Source organism: Piliocolobus tephrosceles, chromosome 10, assembly GCF_002776525.5.
Source record: "Piliocolobus tephrosceles isolate RC106 chromosome 10, ASM277652v3, whole genome shotgun sequence".
In the NCBI taxonomy this organism is placed as follows: Eukaryota; Metazoa; Chordata; class Mammalia; order Primates; family Cercopithecidae; genus Piliocolobus; species Piliocolobus tephrosceles.
Window position 1 is genome coordinate 61,934,323 of NC_045443.1, and position 23,563 is coordinate 61,957,885.

Consider the following 23,563-nt stretch of genomic DNA (forward strand, 5'->3'; position numbering starts at 1 on the left):
TCAAAGTTTGTCTTTCCGTGCCTGGCTTATTTCACTTAACATAATGATCTCCATTTCCATCCATGTTGTTGCAAATGACAGAATCTCATTCTTTTTATTATGGCTGAATAGTGCTCCATATTGTATATATACCACATTTTCTTTATCCATTCATTGGTTGATGGACACTTAGGTTGCTTCCAAACCTTGGCTATTGTGAACAGTGCTGCGAGAAACATGGAAGTGCAGATACCGTTTTGATATACTGATTTCCTTTCTTTTGGGCGTGTACCCAGCAGGGAATTTTTGGATCATATGGTAGCTCCAATTTTAGTTTTTTTTGAGGAACCTCCAACCTGTTCTCCACAGCGATTGTACTAATTTACATTCCCACCAACAGTGTACAAGGGTTCCCTTTTCTCCACATCCTTGCCAACATTTGTTACTGCCTGTCTTGATTAAAAGCATTTTAACTGGGGTGAGATAATATTTCATTGTCATTCTGATTTGCATTTTTCTGATGATCAGTGATTTTGAGCATCTTTTCTTTGTTGTTGTCGATTTTTTTTTTTTTTTTTTTTTTTTTTTTTTTTTTTTTTTTGGAGGCAGAGCGTCACTGTGTGCCCAGGTTGGAGGTTGGAGTACAGTGGCACCATCTCAGCTCACCGAATCGCGGTTCAATAATCACTCCGGGGAGCTGGGTGAGGTGGCTCACGCCTGTAATCCCAGCACTTTGGGAGGCTGAGGCCGGCAGATCACGAGGTCAGGAGATCTAGAACAGCCTGACTAACACAGTGAAACCCCATCTCTACTAAAAGTACAAAAAATTAGCAGGGCGTGGTTCCGGGCGCCTGTAGTTCCAGCTACTCGGGAGGCTGAGGCAGGAGAATGGCGTGAACCCGGGAGGCGGAGCTTGCAGTGAGCCCAGATCGCACCACTGCACTCCAGCCTGGGCAACAGAACGAGACTCCGTCTCAAGAAAAAATCGCTCCTGGGTTCAAGCGATTCTCGTGTCTCAGCCTCCCGAGTAGCTGGAACTACAGGTGTTCGCCACCACGCCAGGCTAATTTTTGTGTTTTTAGTAGAGATGGGGTTTCACCATGTTGGCCAGACTGGTCTCAAACTCCTGACATCAAGTGATCCTCCCGCCGAGCTTGGCCTCCCAAAATGCTGGGATTATAGGCGTGAGCCATGGCGCCTGGCCTTGAGCACCTTTTCATAAGCCTGTTTGTCATTTGTATATCTTCTTTTAAGAAATGGCTATTCAGATCTTTTGCTCATTTTTAATCAAATTATAAGATTATAAGAGTTATTTGAACTCCTTGTATATTCTGGTTATTAATCCCTTTTCAGATGAGTAGTTTACAAATATTTTCTTCCACTCTCTGAGTTGTCTCTTCATGTTGTTGACTGTTTTCTTTGCTGTGCAGGAGCTTTTTAACTTGATATGATCCCATTTGTCCATTTTGCTTGGGTGTTTGTGCTCATGGGGTATTACTCAAGAAATTTTTGCCCACTACAATGTTTTGGAGAGTTTTTCCAATGTTTTGTTGTATTAGTTTCAAGTTTGAGGTCTTAGATTTGAGTTTTTAATCCATTTTGATTTGATTTTTGTATATGGCAAGAGATGGGGTCTAGTTTTGTTCTTCTATATATGGGTATCTCGTTTTCCTGGCACTATTTATTGAAGAGATTGTCTCTTCCCCAATGTGTATTCTTGGCACCTTTGCCGATAATGAGTTCACTGTAGATATGTGGATTTGTTTCTGGGTTCTCTGTTCTGTTCCATAGGTCTGTGTGTCTGTTTTTATGCCAGTACCATGCTGTCTGGGTTACTATAATAGTAGTATAATTTGAAGTCAGATAACATGATTCCTTCAGTTTTGTTCTTTTTGCTCAGAATAGCTTTGACTATTCTGGGTCTTTTGTGGTTCCATATACATTTTAGGATCACTTTTCTGTTTCTGTAAAGAATATCGTTGGTGTTTTGATAGAGATTTTATCAAATCTGTAGATTGCCTTAGGTAGTATGGACATTTTAACAATACTGATTCTTGCAATCCATGAACGTGTTGTATCTTCACATTTTTTTGTGTCCTCTTTGATTTCTTTCATTAGTGTTTTATGGTTGTCATTGTAGCGCTCTTTCATTTCTTTGGTTAACTTAATTCCTAGGTAGTTAATTTTGTTTGTTGCTAATATAAATGGGATTTTAAAATTTCTTTTTCAGATTGTTCACTGTTTGCAATATAGAGATGCTACTGATTTTTCTTTACTGGGAGACTTTTTATTATGGCTTCAATCTTGTTACTTGTTATTGGTATGTTCAGGTTTTGGATTCCTTCATTGTTCAATCTTGGTAGGTTGTATGTCTAGGAATTTATCCATTTTCTCTAGATTTTCTGATTTATTGGTATACAGTTGCTCATAGCAGTCACTAATGAGTCACTAATGATCCTTTGATTTTCTGTAGTATCAGTTGTAATGTCTCCTTTTTCATTTCTGAGTTTGTTTATTTGGATCTTCTGTCTTTTTTTCTTAGTCTGGCTACAGGTGTGTCAATTTTATTTATCTTTTCAAAAAAACCAACTTTTCATTATTTAATCTTTTATATTGTTTTTTCATTCAGTTTTATTTATTTCTGCTTTGATCTTTATTGTTTCTTGTACTAATTTTGGGTTTGGTTTGCTCTTGTTTTTCTAGTGCTTTAATATATATCATTACATTATCTATTTGATGTTTTTCTTCTTTTTTGATGTAGACATTTACAACTATAAATTTCCCTCTTTGTACTGCTTTCACTGTGACCCCATAGGTTTTAGTATGTTGTATTTTCATTATCATTTGTTTCAAAAACATTTTCAGTTTCCTTTTTAGTTTCTTCATTAACCCACTGGTCACCCAATAGCATACTGTTAAATTTTTATGTGTTTGTATAGTTTGCAAAATTCCTCTTGTTATTAATTTGTAGTTTTACTCCATTGTGGTCAGAGAAGATCCTTGATATTATTTCAATTTTTTGAATATTTTAAGACTTGTTTTGTGACCTAACATATGATCTATTCTTGAGAATGATCCATGTGCTGAAGAGAAAAATGTGTATTCTACAGGTGTTGGATGAAATGTTCTGTAAACATCTACTAGGTCCATTTGTTCTATAGTACAGATTAAGTTTGATGATTTTTTGTTGTTGTTGATTTTCTGTCTGGGTGATCTGTCCAATGCTGAAAATAGGGTGTTGAAATCTCTAGCCATTACTATGCTTGGGTCTATCTCTGTCTTTAGCTCTAACAATATTTGCTTTATTATCTGGGTCCTCCAGTGTTGGGTGCATATATATTTGTAATCATTATATCCTCTTGCTGAATTGACCTCCTTTATCATTACATAATAACCTTCTTCGTCTCTTCTTATTTTTTGTTTTGAAATCTATTTTTTTTCTGATAGAAGTATAGCTACCCCTGCTCCTTTTTTGCTTTCCATTGGCATGGAATAACTTTTTCCATCCCTTCATTTTCAGTCTATGTGTATCTTTTTTTTTTCTTTATTATACTTTAAGTTCTGGGATACATGTGCAGAATGTGCAGGTTTGTTACATAGGTATATATGTGCCATGGTGGTTTGTTGCCCCCATCAACCTCTCATCGACATTAGGTATTTCTCTTAATACTATCCCTCCCCTAGCCCCATACCCCGTGACAGGCCCCAGTAGGTGATGTTCCCCTCCCTGTGTCCATGTGTTCTCATTGTTCAGCTCCCACTTTTAAGTGAGAACCTGTGGGGTGTGGTTTTCTGTTCCTGTGTTAGTTTGCTGAGAATGATGGTTTCCAGCTTCATCCATGTCCCTGCACAGGACATGAGCTCATCCTTTTTTTATGGCTGCATAGTATTTCAGGGTGTATACGTGCCACATTTTCTTTATCAAGTCTGTCATTGATGGGCATTTGGGTTGGTTCCAAGTCTTTGCTCTTGTGAATAGTGCTGCAGTAAACATATGTGTGCATGTGTCTTTATGGTAGAATGATTTATAATCCTTTGGGTATATACCCAGTAATGGGATTGCTGGGTCAAATTGTATTTCTAGTTCTAGATCTTTGAGGAATTGCCACACTGTCTTCCCACAATGGTTGAACTAATTTACACTCCCACCAACAGTGTAAAAGCGTTCCTATTTCTGCACATCCTCTCCAGTATCTGTTGTTTCCTGACTTTTTAATGATTGCCATTCTAACTGGTGTGAGATGGTATCTCACTGTGGTTTTGATTTGCATTTCTCTAATGACCAGTGATAATGAGCTTTCTTTCATATGTTTGTTGGCTGCATAAATGTCTTCTTTTGAGAAGTGTCTGTTCATATCCTTTGTCTACTTTTTGATGGCGTTGTTTGTGTTTTTCTTGTAAATTTGTAAATTTGTTTAAGTTCCTTGTAGATTCTGGATATTAGCCCTTTGTAAAGTTTTCTCCTATTCTGTAGGTTGCCTGTTCACGCTAATGATAGGTTCTTTTGCTGTGCAGAAGTTCTTTAGTTTAATTAGATCCCATTTGTCTATTTTGGCTTTTCTGGCCATGGCTTTTGGTGTTTTAGTCATGAAGTCTTTGCCCATGTCTATGTCATGAATGGTATCACCTAGGTTTTCTTCTAGAGTTTTTATGGTTTTAGGTCTTATGTTTAAGTCTTTAATCCATCTTGAGTTAATTTTTGTGTAAGGTGTAAGGAAGGAATCCAGTTTCAGTTTTCTGCACATGACTAGCCAGTTTCCCCAACACCATTTATAGATAGGGAATCCTTTCCTCATTGCTTGTTTGTGTCCGGTTTGTCAAAGATCAGATGGTTGTAGATGTGTAGCATTATTTCTGAGGCCTCTGCTCTGTTCCATTGGTTTATATGTTTGTTTTGGTACCAATACCATGCTGTTTTGGTTACTGTGGCCTTATAGTATAGTTTGAAGTTAGGTAGTGTGATGTCTCAAGCTTGTTCTTTTTTTTGGGATTGTCTTGGCTATATAGGCTCTTTTTTGGTTCCATATGAAATTTAAAGTAGTTTTTCCTAATTCTGTGAAGAAAGTCAATGGTAACTTGATGGGGATAGCATTGAATCTATAAATTACTTTGGGCAGTATGGCCATTTTCATGATATTGATTCTTCCTATCCATGAGCATGGAATATTTTTCCATTTCTTTATGTCCTGTCTTATTTCTTTGAGCAGTGATTTGTAGTTCTCCTTGAAGAGGTCCTTCACATCCCTTGTAAGTTGTATTCTCTTTGTAGCAATTGTGAATGGAAGTTCGCTCATGATTTGACTCTCTGTTTGTCTATTATTGGTGTATAGAAATGCTTGTGATTTTTGCACATTGATTTTGTATCCTGACACTTTGTTGAAGTTGCTTATCAGCTTAAGGAGATTTTGGGCTGAGACGATGGGGTTTTCTAAATATGCAATCATGTCATCTGCAAACAGAGACTATTTGACTTCCTCTCTTCCAACTTGAGTACCCTTATTTCTTTCTCCTGTCTGATTGCCCTGGCCAGAACTTCCAATACTATGTTGAATAGGAGTGGTGAGAGAGGGCATCCTTATCTTGTGCCAGTTTTCAAAGGGAATGCTGCTCCCAGCTTTTGCCCATTCAGTATGATATTGGCTGTGGGTTTGTCATAAATAGCTATTATTATTTTGAGATATGTTCCATCAATACTAGTTTATTGAGTATTTTTAGCATGAAGGGTGTTGAATTTTATCGAAGGCCTTTTCTGCATCTGTTGAGATAATCATGTGGTTTTTGTCATTGGTTCTGTTTATGTGATGGATTACGTTTATTGATTTGTGTATGTTGAACCAGCCTTGCATCCCAGGGATGAAACCAACTTGATCGTGGTGGGTAAGCTTTTTGATGTGCTGCTGGATTTGGTTTGCCAGTATTTTATTGAGGATTTTTGCATCGATGTTTATCAGGGATATTGGCCTGAAATTTTTTTTTTTCTTGTGTCTCTGCCGGGTTTTGGTATGAGGATGATACTGGCCTTATAAAATGAGTTAGGGAGGAGTCCCTCTTTTTCTATTATTTGGAATAGTTTCAGAAGGAATGGTACCAGCTCCTCTTTGTACCTCTGGTAGAATTCAGCTGTTAATCCGTCTGGTCCTGGACTTTTTTTGGTTGGTAGGCTATTACTGCCTCAATTTTGGAACTTGTTATTGGTCTATTCAGGGATTTGACATCTTCCTGGTTTATACTTAGGAGGGTGTATGTGTCTAGGAATTTATCCATTTCTTCTAGATTTTCTAGTTTATTTGCATAGAGGTGTTTATGATATTCCCTGATGGTTGTTTGTATTTCTGTGGGATCAGTGGTGATACCCCCTTTATCATTTTTTATTGTGTCTATTTGATTCTTCTCTCTTTTCTTCCTTATTAATCTGGCTAGCAGTCTGTCTATTTTGTTAATCTTTTCAAAAAACCACCTCCTGGTTTCATTGATTTTTTTGAAGGGTTTTTCATGTCTCTATCTCCTTCAGTTCCACTCTGATCCTCATTTTATGAGGCCAGCATCGTCCTCATACCAAAACCTGGCAGAGACACAACAAAAAAAGAAAATTTCCAGCCAGTGTCCCATTTGCTTGGTAAATCTTCCTCCATCCCTTTATTTTGAGCCTATATGACTCTTTGCATGTGAGATGAGTCTTCTGAATACAGCACAGCAATGGGTCTTGACTCTTTATCCAGTTTGTCAGTCTGTGTCTTTTAATTGGGGCATTTACATTTAGCATTTAGCCCATTTACTTTTTTTTTTTTTTTTTTTTGAGACGGAGTCTCACTGTATCTCCCAGTCTGGAGTGCAGTGGCATAATTTTGGCTCACTGCAACCTTTGCCTCCTGGGTTCAAGCAGTTCTCCTGCCTCAGCCTCCTGAGTAGCTGGGACTACAGGTGTGCGCCACCATGCCCGGTTAATTTTTATATTTTTAGTAGAGATGGGGTTTCACCATGTTGGTCAGGCCAGTCTCGAACTCCTGACCTCGTGATCTGCCTGCCTCGGCCTCCCAAAGTGCTGGGATTACAGGCATGAGCCACTAGGCCCGGCCTAGCCCATTTATATTTAAGGTTAATATTGTTATATGTGAATTTGATCATTATGATGCTAGCTGGTTATTTTGCTCGTTAGGTGATGCAGTTTCTTCATAGTGTTGATGGTCTTTACAATTTGGTATGTTTTTACAGTGGCTGGTACCAGTTTTTCCTTTTCATATTTAGTGCTTCCTTAAGGAGCTCTTGTAAGGCAGGCCTGGTAGTAACAAAATCACTCAGCATTTGCTTGTCTAGGATTTTATTTCTCGTTTGCTTATGAAACTTAGTTTGGCTGGATATGAGATTCTGGGTTGAATATTCTTTTCTTTAAGAATATTGAGGGCCGGGCGCGATGGCTCAAGCCTGTAATCCCAGCACTTTGGGAGGCCGAGACGGGTGGATCACAAGGTCAGGAGAGCGAGACCATCCTGGCTAACACGGTGAAACCCTGTCTCTACTAAAAAAAATACAAAAAACTAGCCGGGCAAGGTGGCGGGCGCCTGTAGTCCCAGCTACTCGGGAGGCTGAGGCAGGACAATGGCGTGAACCTGGGAGGCAGAGCTTGCAGTGAGCTGAGATCCAGCCACTGCACTCTAGCCTGGGCAACAGAGCGAGACTCTGTCTCAAAAAAAAAAAAAAAAAAGAATATTGAATATTGGCCCTCACTCTCTTCTGGCTTGTAGGGTTTCTGCAGAGAGATTCACTGTTAGTCTGATGGGCTTCCCTTTGTGGGTAACCCAACCTTTCTTTGGCTGCCCTTAATATTTTTTCCTTCATTTCAACCTTGGTGAATCTGACAATTATGTGTCTTGGGGTTGCTCTTCTTGAGGAGTATCTTTGTGGTGTTCTCTGATTTCCTGAATTTGAATGTTGGCCTGTCTTGCTAGATTGGGGAAGTTCTCTTGGATAATATCCTGAAGAGTGTTTTCCAACTCACTTCCATTCTTCCCGTCACTTTCATGTACACCAATCAAACGTAGGTTTGGTCTTTTCACATAGTCCCATATTTCTTGGAGGCTTTGTTTGTTCCTTTTCATTCTTTTTTCTCTAATCTTGTCTTCACGCTTTATTTAATCTCTGATATCCTTTCTTCCACTTGATCAGTTTGGCTATTGACACTTGTGTATGCTTCACAAAGTTCTTGTGCTGTGTTTTTCAACTCCATCAGGTCATTTATGTTCTTCTCTAAACTGGTTATTCTAGTTAGCAGTTCCTCCAACCTTTCTTCAAGGTTCTTAGCTTCATGGTTCTTTAACTCGATGGAGTTTGTTATTACACACCTTCTGAAGCCTACTTCTGTCAATTTGTCAAACTCATTCTCTGTCTAGTTTTGTTCCCTTGCTGATGAGGAGTTGTGATCCTTTGGAGGAAAAGAGGTGTTCTGGTTGTTGGTATTTTCAATCTTTTTGCACTGGGTTTTCCTCATTTTCATGGATTTATCTACCTTTGGTCTTTGATGTCGGTGACCTTCAGCTGGCGTTTTTGTGTGGACATCCTTTTTGTTGATGTTGATGCTATTGTTTTCTAACAGTTAGTTGTTAGTTTTCTAACAGTCAGGCGTCTCTGCTGCAGGTCTGCTGGAATTTGTTGAAGGTCCACTCCAGACCCTGTTTTCCTGGGTATCACCAGTGAAGGCTGCAGAACAGCAAAGATTGCTGCCTGTTCCTTCCTCTGGAAGCTTTGTCCCAGACGGGCACCTGCCAGATGCCAGCCGGAGCTCTCCTCTATGAGGTGTCTGTTGACCCCTGCTGGGAGGTGTCTCCCAGTCAGGAGGCACGGGAGTCAGGGACCCACCTGAGGAGGCAGTCTGTCCCTAAGCAGAACTCCAGAGCTGTGCTGGGAGATCCACTGCTCTCTTCAGAGCCAACAGGCAGGAACATTTAAGTCTGCTGAAGTTGTGCCCACAGCTGCCCCTTCCCCTAGATGCTCTGTCCCAGGGAGATGGGAGTTTTATCTACACGCCGCTGACTGGGGCTGCTGCCTTTCTTTCAGAGATACGCTGCCCAGAGAGAAGGAATGTAGAGAGGCAGGCAGGCTGGCTAAGGCGGCTTTGCCGAGCGGTGGTGGGCTCCTCCCAATTCGAACTTCCTGGCTGCTTTGTTTACACTGTGAGGGGAAAACCACCTACTCAAGCCTCAGTAATGGTGGACGTCCCTACCCCCACCAAGCTTGAGCATCCCAGGTCGACTTCAGACTGCTATGCTGGCAGCGAGAATTTCAAGTCAGTGGATCTTAGCTTGCTGGGTTCCATGGGGGTGGGATCCGCTGAGCTAGACCACTTGGCTCCCTGGCTTCAGCCCCCTTTCCAGAGGAGCGAATGGTTCTGTCTTGCTGATGTTCCAGGAACCAATGGGATATGGAAAAAAACTCCTGCAGCTAGCTTGGTGTCTGCCCAAATGGCCACCCAGTTTTGTGGTTGAAACCCAGGGCCCTGGTGGTGCAGGCACCTGAGGGAATCTCCTGGTCTGTGGGTTGCAAAGACCATGGGAAAAGCATGGTATCTGGGCCTGAATGCATCATTCCTGATGGCACAGTCCATCAAGGCTTCCCTTTGCTAGGGGAGGAAGTTTCCCGACCCCTTGCACTTCCTGGTGAGGTGATGCCCCACCCTGCTTCAGCTCACCCTCTGTGTGCTGTACCCATTGTCTAACCAGTCTCAGTGAGATGAACTAGGTATCTCAGTTGGAAATGCAGAAATCACCAACCTTCTTCATTGATCTCACTGGGAGATGCAGACCGGAGCTGTTTCTATTCAGCCATCTTGCCAGCTACCTGAGTCTATGTGTATCTTTACAGGTGAAGTATGTTTCTTGTGGGAAACAGATCATTGGATCCTGTTTTTTCATCCGTTCAGCCACTCTGTGTCTTTTGATTGGAGAGTGTAGTGCATTTACATTCAGTGTTATTGAGAAGTAAAGCCTTACTCCTGCCATTTTGTTATTTGTTTTCTGGTTGTTTTGTGGGCTTCTCTTTCTTCTTTTCTTCCTTCCTGTTCCTTTTTTGTGAAGATGATTTTTCTCTGGTGGTGTGCTTTAATTTCTTGCTTTTTATTTTTTGTGTATTGTATGTTTTTTGATTTGAGGTTACCATGACACTGGCACATACTATCTTAAACCTATTATTTTAAACTGATGACAACGTAACGCTGGTTGCATAAACAAACGTGCAAAAAGAAAACTAATAAAAACTCCATACTTTAACTTTGACCCTCTGCTTTTTAACTGTTTGTTGTTTCTCTTTATGTACTATGTCTTAAAAAGTTGTTCTAGTTATTATTTATTGGTTCATTATTTAGTCTTTCTTTTTTTTTTTTTTTTGAGACCGAGTCTTGCTTTGTTGCCCAGGCTGGAGTGCAGTGGCGTGATCTTGGCGCACTGCAAGCTCCGTCTCCCAGGTTCAAGCCATTCTCCTGCCTCAGCCTCCCGAGTAGCTGGGACTACAGGCGCCTGCCACCATGCCTGACTAATTTTTTTGTATTTTTAGTAGAGATGGGGTTTCACCGTGTTAGCCAGGATGGTCTCGCTCTCCTGACCTCATGATCCGCCCGCCTTGGCCTCCCAAAGTCCTGGGATTACAGGCGTGAGCCACCGTGCCTGGCCATCATTTAGTCTTTGTACTTAAGTCAAGAGAAGTTTATACATCACAATTACAGTGTTATCCTAAATTTGTGTTTTTCTGTGTGCTTACTATTATCAGTGAGTTTTTTTACCCTCACATGCTTTCTTCTTGCTCATTAACATCCTTTTCTTTCAGATTGAAGAACTCTCTTTAGCATTTCTTAAAGGACAGGTCTAGTGTTGATGAAATCCCTCAGCTTTTGTTTGTCTAGGAAGGTCTCTATTCTTCCCTTATGCTTAAAGGATATTTTCGCTGGATATACTTACTAATCTAGGGTAGAAGTTTTTTTTTTTTTCTTTTGGCAGTTTAAATGTGTCATGCCACTCTCTCCTGGTTATGCCACTCTCTCCTGGCCTGTAAGGTTTCCACTGAGAAGTCTGTTGCAAGACATATTGGAGCTTCATTGTATGTTATTCATTTTTTTTTTTTCGCTTGCTGCTTTTAGGATCATTTCCTTACCCTTGACCTTTGAGAGTTTGATTGTAAAATGCCTTGAGGGAGTCTTCTTTGGGTTAAATCTGTTCTATAACCTTGTACTTGAATGTTTGATGTACTCCTCTTGGTTTGGGAAGTTCTTTGATATTATCTCTTTGAATAAGCTTCCTATCCCTATCTCTTTCTCTGTCTCCACTTTAAGGCCAATAGCTCTTAGATTTGCCCTTTTGAGGCTATTTTCTAGATTCTGTAGGCATGCTTCATTATTTTTTATTCTTTTTTCTTTTGTCTCCTTTGTGTATTTTCATATAGCCTGTCTTCAAGCTCACTAATTATTCTACTTGATCAATTCTGCTATTAAGAGACTCTGATGCATTGTTCAGCATGTTGATTGTATTTTTCAAGTCCATAATTTCTGCTTAACTATTTCACTCTTTTTATTAATTTTTTATGGTAGAATTCTGAATTCCTTCTCTGTGTTATCTTGAATTTCTTTTGAATTCTGTGTCTGAAAGGTCCCATATCTCTGTTACTCCAGGATTGGTCCCTGGTGCTTTATTTAGTTCATTTGGTGAGGTCATGTTTTCCTGGATGGTGTTGATGCTTGTAGATGTTCTCTTGTGTCTGGACATTGAAGAGTCAGGTGTTATGGTCTTCACAATCTGAGCTTGTTTGTGCCTATCCTTCTTGGGAAGGCTTTCCAGGTGTTAGGACAGTCTTGCATTGCTACAAAGAAATACTTGAGAATGGATAATTTATAAAGAAGAGAGGTTTAATTGGTTCATGCAGGCTGTATAAGCAGCATGACCCTGGCATCTGCTTGGCTTCTGCGGAGGCACAGGGAGCTTTTAATCATGGCAAAGGTAAAGAGGGAACAAACATGTCACATGGCCAGAGCAGGAGAAAGAGAGAGAGTTAGATGGTGGGTGGTGCCACACATTTTTAAATAACCAGGTCTTATGTGAACTCAGAGCAAGAGCTCACTTATCACCAAGGGAATGGCCCAAGCCATTCATGAGGGATGCAGACACCTCCTACCAGGCCCCACCTCCAACATTGGAGATTACAATTCAACATGACATTTGACTGAGAAAAATATCCAAATTATCACTAGGTATTAGAAGGGACTTGGGCCCCAAGCCCAGTAATGCTGTGGTGTTTGCAAACTTGTAGAGGTACCACCTTGGTGGTCTTTGAGAAGATCTGGAAGAATTCTCTGGATTACCAGGCAGAGACTCTTATTCTTTTCCTTTAATTTATCTGAAACATGTGGAGTTTCTCTTTCTGTGATGAGCCCTCTGGAATGGGGGGTGTGGTGATGCAAACACCCCTGTGGCCACTACCACTGGGACTGTGCTGGGTCAGACCTGAAGTTAGGTCAGCACTGGGCCTTGCCCAAGGCCCTTCCCTTCAGGACAGTGAGTTCTCCCTAGGCCCACGTGTGTCTAGAGTTTTTTTCTGGGAGCCAGGGATTGGAGTTAAAAACCTTAGTAATTTACCTGATATTCTATTCTACTGCAGCTAAGCTGACACTGAAACTACAATGCAAAGTTCTTCCTGCTCTTCCCTCCCCATACCACAGGCAGAAGAGTTTCTACCTGTGGCCACCACCACCACTGGTCCATAAGGAGTTCTGCTGGGCCACCACCAATGTTTGCTTAAAGCCCAAGGGCTCTTCCATCAGCTTATGGTGAATGCCATCAGGCCTGGGATTCACCCTTCAGGGCAGTGGGCTCCCCCTGCCCCAGGGCAGGTCCAGAAATTCTGTCCAAGAGCCTGGGCCTGGACTCAGACCCCAAGAGCCTGCTTGTTGCTCTACCCCACTGTGGCTGAGCTGGTATCTAGGGTGCAAGAAAAAGTCCCCTTTACTTTTCCCTCTGCTTGTCTCAAACAGAATGAGTTTTTCACCCTGGCCACCACAGCTGGGAATATCTGGGTCTCCCCTGAAACCAGCATGTCTCAGAGCTCAGGGCCCCTGGCATACTCCCTGGACATGGCTGGTTGTTATTTAGGATCCAAGGACTCTTTAGTCAGCAGATGATGAATCCTGCAAGTGTTGAGTCCTCCCCTTTAAGGCAATGGGTTCTCTTTTGGCCCAGGGTGTGGCTAGAAATGTCATCTGGGAGCTAGGGCCTGGAATAGGGGCCTCATGACTCTGCCTGGTACCCTATCCTGCTGTGTCTGAGCTGCTATCCAAAATACAAGACAAAGTCCTCTTTACTCTTTATTCTCCTCTTCTTAAGCAGAAGGAAGGAGTCACTTTCATTGCTATGAGCTGCACTGCCTGGCGTTGGGGGAGGGATGGTGCAAGTCCTCCGGTAGCCACACCAGCTTGTGTCTCCCTAGGTCATGTGCCACCCTAGTTCAATGGCTCTAAGCCAAGCCTAGCACTAGGAGTTGCCTAGGAATTGCAGTCCTTGTGTCCCAGACTGCTGTTCAGGTTTACCTAGGATCCCAGAGCACTTTGGCCTGCGACGGCGAGGCTTGCTGAGGAACTTGAGTTCAACAGCTGAAATGGGCGATTCCCTGCTGGCTAGGTCTGATTCAGATGCTCCCTCTGAGTGTAAATGCCGGCTGAGCCCAGCACAACTTTGCTCTCCACTGTGACAGAGCAGCACTGAGTTCAATGTAAAGTCCTCCAGTCACTGCACTCTCTCATCCCCAAGTGCACAGACTCTTTCTCCATGTCTTATGGCCACTGTCAGGGGGACTGGGGAGGGGTGGCGTCCATGATTCAAGACTGTCTTTCCTCCCCTCCTCAGTGCCTCTTTCCACGATATGGAGTTCAAATCAGATATTGTGATTATTCACCTAATTTTTGGTTCTTGTTATGGTGCTTCTCTGTGTACAGACAGTTGTTAAAATTTGGTGTTGCAGGAGGGGGCGTGAATGGTGTATGCTTCCATTCTGCCATCTTGCCTGCCCCTCCATTTCCATCAAACTTATTAATTCATTAAGCAAACATTTATTGAGAATCCATGATTAATTTTCTGCCTTTTCTTTTTCAATCAATGTTGAATCAAACCCAACTTGTAGAAGATGGCTGTCTTTCTAGATTCCCTCTGCTCTAATATGGAATGAATCTTTTACCATAGCCACTACAGCTGAGAATATGCTGGGTCTCCCCTGAAGCCAGCATGTCTCAGAGCTCAGGGCCCATAGCATATTCCCTGGATATTGCTGGTTGTTACTCGGGGTCTTTAGTCAGCAGGTGATGAATTCTACCAGTGCTGGGTCCTTCCCTTTAAGGCAGCGGGTTCCATTTTGGCCCTGGGTGTGGCTAGAAATGTCATCTGGGAGCTAAGGCCTGGAATAGGGGCCCAGCATTTTGCTACCAGAGTAATGATCCATGCTTACTGCTTTGGTCATCTCCTTGCTCTACACTAAGTCCTTCAGCACTTCCTTATTACTAACTACAGTAAATAAAATGCTTCAGCCTGATTTTCTATGCTCTGTACTAACTTCTCCAAATATTTATCGAGCACCTCTAAATGTCAGATAATGTGCCAGGTGCAGGGACACAGAAGAAAGCATGGGCTATGTCTTTGGGAGCCTATAGTCTCCTAGAACACAGTGTAGGGAGTGCACCGAGGGAGGTGTGCAGAGTGGCTGGGGGCTGAGGAAGAGAGAAGACCTCATCTAGCCTGGGGGTCAGGGATGGAGTGAGTTGGAGGAGAGGAAGTTAGGAAAGCCTTTCTTGAGGGAATTCATGTCTGGTTTTACCTTTACAGAAGAATAGGAGTTGACTAGGCTGTGTGTGTGCGTGGGCGTGTGTGTGTGTGTATGTGTGTGTAGGGGTGCACATATATGCAAGGGTGGTTGTGTGTGTGTGTGTGTTTGTGTGTGTGTGTGTTGAAGGCTCTTGTGCAGAGTGGAGAGTCAATTCGTGTTTGAGAGAGAAGCATGTGTCAAGGACTATTGATAACATACTGCATAAGTGTGAGGGGGACTCTCAGAAGGCTGGAATTCAGGGACTGGCTCATGGAAGACCACAATGCCTGGTAAGGCACTTGGACTTGATGTTTCAGGTCAGTGATTGAGAGGTTGTACTTGCTGGAGTTCTGGGGCTTCTGTGGACCCTTTGGAAAGGGGAATAGAAGAGCTGTGGACCTGAAAGATTTTAAGGAGAGGAGGAAAATGTTTGAGTTTTGTTTTAAGTCAACTCCATGGGCAGCTCTGTGAAGGATGGATTTCAAAGGGACAAGTCTGACAGCAAGGAAGGCCTGTGAGGAGGCAGTGAAGAGTGGAAACAGACTGGAACAGAAACAGCACTTACAAGGTGAAATTGACTGGACTTGGCCATGGAAAAGGGATACAGGGGTGAAAGAAAAAGTAATGGGGGAGAAAGGGCAACCCATAATCTTCTGGCTTAGAAGGAAGAGGGCAAGTTTCTGAGGGGAGGAGGATGGGCTCGTTTTCAGATAGGTTGCTTTAGAGGTGTACTTGGACTGCCCCATCCCCAACCTATCCAAAGGTGTTCCTGCTATTTCACAGACAGACTCTATGGCACTGGTCATAGCTCTGTTCCCACCCAGGCCTCTGTAGGCCATTGCTCCTTCCTGTGACAGGGCTTGTGGTCCCTCTGATGCTGCATCTGTGAAAATCCTATTTGCCCACCTGGATCCTGGATGCCGCATGCCACTCAATCTCTTCTCTCTCCCACTCCCACGACCTCTCCCACTCCCATGACCTTATCTTGGGACTCATGGATGATGGCTTTTCTGTACTCCTCCAGTACTGAAGATTCTTGTTTTTTTTTTTTTTCAAACATGGTCTCACTTTGTCACACAGACTAGAGTGCAGTGGCATGAGCATGGCTCACTGGAGTCTTGACTTCCTGGGCTCAAGCGATTCTCCCACCTCAGCCCCGCAAGTAACTGGGTCTACAGGCATGTGCCACCAGGCTGGGCTAATTTTTAAATTTTTTGTAGAGATGGGGTTTCACCATGTTGCCCAGGCTGGTTTTGAACTCTTGGGCTCAAGCAGTCCTCACTCCTCAGCCCTGCAAGTAGCTAGGACTACAGGTGCATGCCACCATGCTTGGCTAATTTTTTAAAATATATTTTAGAGATGGAGTTTTGCCATGTTTCCCAGGCTGGTCTTGAACTCCTGGGCCTCAGGCGAGGCCTGCCTTGGCCTCCCAAAGTGCCGGGATTACAGGCATGAACTACTGCACCCACTCTATTTTTCAAGTATATTAATTTTTTTTTTTTTTCTGTAAGTAGCAAGTTCCTTAATGTTAGGGGCTTCTGCAACATCTAGCTTAGTGCGAAGAATACAACTGGTTACTCAGTGAATACACAGAATCATGGAATGTTAGATCTTGAGGCTGTGGTTTTCAAACTGGACTGTGTAAGAAACATCCCAGAAGTGTATGAAAATGCAGATATTTGGCCCATGGGTGGTTCTGATACAGGTGGTTTTCAGAAAACACTTAGAGAAACACTGGCTTAAAAGAAACTTAAAGATCAATTAAACTAATTCTGTCATGTTAGAGAGAGGAAACCATGAGTTGGAGTGTCAGCAACTTGTCGGTTTCTCAGGTTGTCTAGTGTCAGACCCAAGACTACCCCTAGGTCCCCGACTCCTAGCCGAATGCTTTTCCTCACCACCCAACACACTGCTTCCACCTATTCAAAAGATGTCTTTCTAAAAGCTGAAATCCTCTTTAGAAGAATAAGGCAACATCTCATTTCACTTACAGTTTAAACGTTGCCAGAAGGAATGAGATGCGTTGGAGGCCATCTTTGTCCTCTAGGAATTTCTAATCTTAGGTATTAGGAGAAGGAACCACTTCTTGACGCTGCTTAAAGCAGAAGAATCCTAGAGGGAGAATTGTAGGCTGTGGATTTATTGATGGGATTCCATTTCAGTAGCATCCCTCCTGTTGAGAAAACATCTGCGTGAAGATGAACTAAGCCTAATTTTGTGCAACTCATGTTTTCATATTTCTTGTAAAGCATATCAATAATTACAAAATATAATGTCTTTTCAGTGCCTAAATATAAATATCTATTTAAGCATATGTTGGTAGTTCAGATAGTAAATAGACTTGTTAGTTTTCCTTGACATCATAGAATGTTCAGGAGAGAAATGGTGGATGTCATTTCAAGCCATTTTCTTTCCTATATTCATTTTTTTAAATTTATACTGTCAGCAAACCCGAAATAGCACCAGGTGAAAAATGTGGGCTGAATGTAAGGTCTTTATTTTTGAGCTGAAGAGATGACAGCATTCGCCCCTTTCAGTCTTTTCCCTTTCTTTCAGTTCTAAGTGCCATACTGAAAATCATATGCTGGGTTTTACCCCTTGTAGATCACTGTTTTCTTATTAGCAATGGTCATTTTCATGTTTGTTTTTTTTTAAATTGATAGGGTTAAAGAAACTGGAGGAATGCTGATTAAATAATGTACCTGGATATCTGTAGGATTTTTGACAATACCTTTTGTAAGTTCCTTGAGGGCAGTGTGGAGAAAAGTTAGTTAAGATGCTATTATTAGGGTTTGTAGGTGCTTGGGAAGCCTAACTCAAAGTGTTTGTGACTGATTTCCTGTTGTCTGGTGGGAGATCTTATGTACTGAGAGGCAGGACTTTCCTTTGCACCCACTCTGTTCACTTTTTTCCATCAGTGATGGGGTGGAAATTACAAGGGTGTGGATGCTTGTTCAATACAAGGATCATGTTTGATTAATTAAATTGAAATCACCTGTCCTGCAAAACTGCGTGTGCCCATAACTGAAAGTGCTTAAGCTGTGCCTTTGTGACCATCTGTTGGAGATGCTCTGGAAGGGACTCCTGCTTGGGAGGGAGGTGGAACTAATATATTTGAATTCCTTTCTAACCCTGTGATTCTATTACTGTACCATATTTTGGCTCTAAGATGATTAGGCAAATCTCTTTCTTGGAATCTGTTGTAAATTTCTGACTTACCAAGGTGGAAGCCTAAAGGTTTCAGACACCCCGAATGCTATGTCAGTGTGCCAGGGATGCTTATGCTCCTGGGATAAAATGCCTTCAGACGTGAGACCTTCAAGTGAGTGAGTGAATATTTGGGAAGAACTACTATAAACAACTTTGTTTCAGGGATACTGATTTCTTCTTTGAAGGACTAAAAGTCAATGACAGAGAAAGGAAGACCTGAAGTGGAGATGAAAGTGCAGTGGAGCTAGTTTTCTTTTTGGTCAGGTGTCTTTAGCTGAGTGGCCCCTGAGGGATCTTGCTCAGAGCCTAGACCATCAGCCCTGGTGCAGGGCAGGGTACAGTAGGGGGAGGATGTATTTCCCTGTTCCTCTTATGAACTTCCTTCACAAGGCTGGATGAGGGAATTTACTGATAGCTTGTTACAAAACTGGCAAAATGAAACACAGGTGAACCTTTAGCTCATCATCCTACTTATTGTCTTTAATAAGATACGTTATTATACTTGTAAGGAATTTTGAAATTCTTAGCATCAAAAATCTCACCTTTTAAAGTTGAATCCAAAGGACATGGGTTTCTTAAATGTCTGAACACATTTCTAAACTGTTAGAGAGGAAAAAAAAGTTACATGAATGAGAGTTGATTCTTGGCCCAACTGTGGGATCACAGTTGGTGTGTGATGGTCAGACAAGGCAGTGCAGCTCCTACCCAGTCCCTAGGGAAGATGCTGTGCTCTGGATCAGCTGCTGAGGAGAGGATTTCACATCTCTTGCGTTCCCTCAAAAGGGTATGTGGAGCTAAGACATGATCGTAAAAGCAAGCGGGGAAGAATTCTGCAGTGGCAGCGAGGTAGCTGTTCGATACCTTTGTGGGATCAAAGAACATGAGAGTGCTTCTGACTACATTATTAATAAAATTATATGAAGTGTTTTGGCGTACAGATGTATTAAGAATAGTACAATAAAATCTACATACCCCCCACCCAATTTAAGAAATACAAATTAACAACCATAGGAAAACACCCTCATATACTTCTCCCTGATCTTATCCCCATCTCCTCTCAGAGGTAACCACCATCCTGAGTTTCACACCCTTTATTTTTTAAATGAGGAAAAGGAGGCCCAGAGAGATGGGGAACTGGTTTAATTTCACACTTAAGGCTAGTGAGAGCCACAAGATGCCTTCTACTTCTTTTCTTGGGGCACAGTTTATTGTTAGTAAACCTGTACTCCTCAGACTTTTGGGTATAATCAAGTCTGGAGTGTCTGTGATAAGGCAGCTTAGAGATTATGTTTGCAGTCCCTATAAGCTTGTAGCTCTGCACAGTAAGCATGGAGAATTGAACAGAAGGAATTTCAGCCAGCACCTATTTGTTGGAATCTTGGGCTGGTACAGTAAAGTATAAAGGGATACCATGACATCTGGGGACAGTAAGATGTACAGGTTGTTAGAATAAAATTGCAGGGGACTGTCACAGTGGTGGCACTGAGCTATAAAATGAAAAAGCATCACAATCAAACCCCTTTCACAGCCTTCCTTTTGCTATATGCCAAGTTAGACATCTTCTAAGCCTTCCTAAAAACAGTCCTGCTAAAATAAAAAATACCATTTTAAAATATTTTCCTAGGAAAACATTATCAGGCTATTTCTTTGGCTTCTAGGAGAAATGAACATGTGATTAATATATATTTTCTGGTGAATAAGTACCAGGATTGAAGAAACATGTTTGGAGCTATTAAATTTTAATAAAAATAAGAAAGCGAACAATATTACTTTTCTATTGCTGATAGAATGATACATAATTTTGAAATTCTGGTGGAAGCCTGGGTGCTTCTCTGCATTTTTATTTATAGAGTTTTAACAGCCTAAGCTTTACACCCTGTCACTTTTTTCTTGTCTTTTTTTTTTTTCCTTTCAAATAACACCTAGCAATTTTCACCTAGAATTCATCTACAGACATTTAAAAAGGTGGTATCTTTGGAGAAAACTTGTAGTCGATCACAAGATCATCCACTAGACTTAATTTTATCCAGAAGGCTGACCTGACATTAAATGTCTAAAAATCATCTAACAGAGCTGTGAAAAGTAAGCACTACATAGGAAGAACATTTTTGCGTTCTTTGATACAGAAGACATAGGGAGCTGTGGATTTCTGCATTAATCCATTTATCGAACAACAGGAGGAAATCAGACTGCCCGTGATTGCCCACCCTTGTTTACCAGTTGAATACCCAGCTGCAGCTGGGTTGATTTGAGAGCTCACTGGGTCGGGTTTAATCATCTTCTTTTGTCTGTCTTGAAAGCAGATGTTGAAGTGTAATCTCTCCACTTGCTGTGTAAGGAGCAGTATCTGCCTCTTCACACTCGACTTCATAAAACTTTAATGTCTTTCCAGGATTGATAAGAGTTGGTGAAAGCTACTGTTTCAGACTTGGCATTTTTGCTTTTGTTTTTCAGACTGTTTATTCCATGGCTCCATTCCCTTTCCCACAATTGGCAGAGTTGAGGGAAAAATACACCTACAACATTACACCGTTCCCAGCCACAGTTAAACCCACCTCAGTTTCTGGGTAAGGTTTTTTAATTCCTCATTGTTTTCATGATGGAAGACTTAATATCTTAATTTGTTATTGTAAATTAATATTTATGAAGCCCCAGAGATATGTTTAAGTAATTTGACACTTAGAATCTGAATGTCCCTTTCCAAATGGTTTTGATTTAAACTCAAGAGAGATTTTTAAAAGTGTACTTTCCAGAGAAATTTGGAACATAAACTGAAGAGATATTTAGCAACCCCAAAACTTACCTAATGATATCAAGCATTAAAAATCTCAATAGTTAAAATAGTGTGGAACCTGTATACAAGTACACAGATGAGCTGATTTAAAAACTGTGAAGACCAAAAATTGACAGTTGATAAAGAGTTTATCATATGAAAAATAAGCATATTGAATCAATGGTGAAAAGTTATACTATTTAGTAAATGATGATGGGCTAATGGGAACTAATTTGGAAAGAAAATGAGAGTCAGACCTCATACTAGATGCCAGGATAAATTCCATATGGATGAATGTGTTAAATAGAAACAATGAAATAATAAAATTAGCATAAGAAAATGTGGAAGAATTCCTTTAGTTCTTTGGAATTGGGAAGGCCTTAATAACTGACTCAAAATAAAAAAAAAAATACAGAAAAAAATAAGTACTTTAAATATAATTTTCTGGATGACCCAAATGGAACAAAACCAAACCGCTATAAGTAGACTCAAAACTATCTGTGGAAGGATATTTTTAACTTACTATGCAAAATAGGGACGGATATTGCTAATATATAAAATTCCTAGAAATTGATAAGAAAATGGCCACCCAAGCTGGGTGTGTGTCTCAGCACTTTGGGAAGCTGAAGCAGGAGGATCACTTAAGGCCAGGAATTCGAGACCAGCCTGGGCAACATAGCAAGACTCTGTCTCTACAAAAATTACAAAAATTAGCTGGGTGTAGTAGTGTATACCTGTAGTCCTAGCTACTTGTGAGGCTGAGGCAGGAGGATTGCTTGTGCCCAGGAGTTTGTAATAACATATTATTGGAAACACTCAAGTGTATACCATTAGCAGCCTGGTTCCACACTATGGGGTGTGTACATCCAGTAGAACTGTAAGAAAGCATAAGGAAGCTCTGTGTATGAATATGGAAAGGTTTCTTTTCTTTCTTTCTTTTTTCTAAACCTCACTTTGTCACCCAGGCTAGAGTGCAGTGGTGCAATCATGTCATACTATGTGGCCTTAACTTTCAGGCTCAAGTGATTTTCCCATATCAGTCTCCTAAGTAACTGGGGCCATTCCTAAATTTCTTGCAGAGACAGCGTCTCGCTATGTTACCCAGTCTGGTTTTGAACTCTTGGGCTCAAGCAGTCCTCCTGCCTTAGCCTCCCAAAGTGCTGAGATTATAGGTGTGAACCACTGTGCCCAGCCCGTAAAGATTTCTTATATGAATAAAGGCAAGATGCAGAAGAGCATATATAGTATGCTAATAGTTATCCAAAAAGAAGAGAAAAATAAAAGCATGTAGTCATATTTGCTTATGTGTGCTCAGAGAAACTGAAGAATATGTAAGAACAAGTAACGATGATCACCTGTGGGAATTAGGTAGGAGATTCTCACAAGTGACCGTGGTTACTAGTTTCAGTGGGCAGAAGTTGGACAGAGATGGGAGGGAAACTTTTTATAAATCATGTAATTATATAAAATTCTTTTTTTTTTTTTTTGAGACAGAGTCTTGTTCTGTCGTTGCCCAGGCTGGAATGCAGTGGCGTGATCTTGGCTCACTGCAACCTCTGCCTCCCGGGTTCAAGCGATAGTAGCTGGAATTACAGATGCACGGCACCACACCAGGCTAATTTCTATATATTTTTAGTAGAGATGGGGTTTCACCATGTGAATTATATGTAATTCTATGTTAATTATATATATGGCATTTAAACCATGTAACTGTATTATGTTTTGAAATACTTCTGGTTTTCTTTCTATATTTCTTTTTTGTCTTTTATGTTTTTCAAGACGACATAGTAAGGCCAGAGACAGTGATGAAGAGAATGACCCAGACGATGAGGATGCTGTCGTTAATGCAGTGGGGTGTCTTGGACCTTTTAGTGGGTTCCTGGCTCCTGAACTGCAGAAGTACCAAAAACAAATTAAAGGTAAAGAGGTGGCTCTTGATTTAGATTATCAAGATGTATTGGTTTACTACAATAAGAGTAACACTGTGTCCTATAGATGCTTCAGTAATTTTCTGAACTGGTTACAACTATTAAAAGTCTTTATTAGGCTAGGCATGGTGGGTCATGCCTGTAAGCCCAGCACTTTGAGACAGGATGATCATTTGAAGCCAGGTGTTCAAGACTAGCCTGAGCAATATAGGGAGACCCTGTCTCTACCAAAACACAACAACAACAACAACATTAAAAAGTCGTTACTAGGCTGGATGTGGTGGCTCACACTTGTAATCCCAGCACTTTGGGAGGCTGAGGCAGGTGGATCATGAGGTCAGGAGTTCGAGAGCAGCCTGGCCAATATGGTGAAACCCTGTCTCTACTAAAAATGCAAAAATTAGCTGGGTGTGGTGGTGTGTGCCTGTAATCCCAGCTACTCAGGAGGCTGAGGCAGGAGAACTGCTTGAACCCGGGAGGTGGAGGTTGCAGTGAGCTGAGATCATGCCACTGCACTCCAGCCTGGGCAACAGAGCAAGACTCCATCTTAAAAAAAAATTGTTACTAAAAGCATCTTCTCTGTTACTTTATCTTTTTATTATGTAATAGTTTCTCTCTGTATTATGTGTTACATGCATAATACATGTTTCTTTTTCTCTATGGTGACTTTTGCTCCCATTTATTGGATTCAACTTTGTATGCTAAGTTCCTTAGCACAGAGCCTGGCATATAGTAGATGCTTAATATACTCCATCTGAGTTTAATTTATTCCATACTGGCTTCTTTTACAATAGGATTACCCTTTAAATCAAAACATTATGGTGACCTCTACTTGAATTTCTTGAGTGAC

At 41.3% G+C, this 23,563-nt stretch overlaps 1 protein-coding gene across 2 annotated transcripts in view; it reads left to right on the plus strand.

Moving 5' to 3' along the window:
- Positions 1-23,563, plus strand: part of TBC1D30 (TBC1 domain family member 30) — a 105,816-nt gene that overhangs the window by 71,359 nt on the left and 10,894 nt on the right. For both annotated transcript variants that reach the window (XM_023225100.2, XM_023225101.2), the window contains exons 10-11: positions 20,467-20,579; positions 22,565-22,704. In XM_023225100.2, the coding sequence (XP_023080868.1) occupies positions 20,467-20,579; positions 22,565-22,704 (253 nt within the window). The remainder of the gene's footprint in view (positions 1-20,466; positions 20,580-22,564; positions 22,705-23,563) is intronic.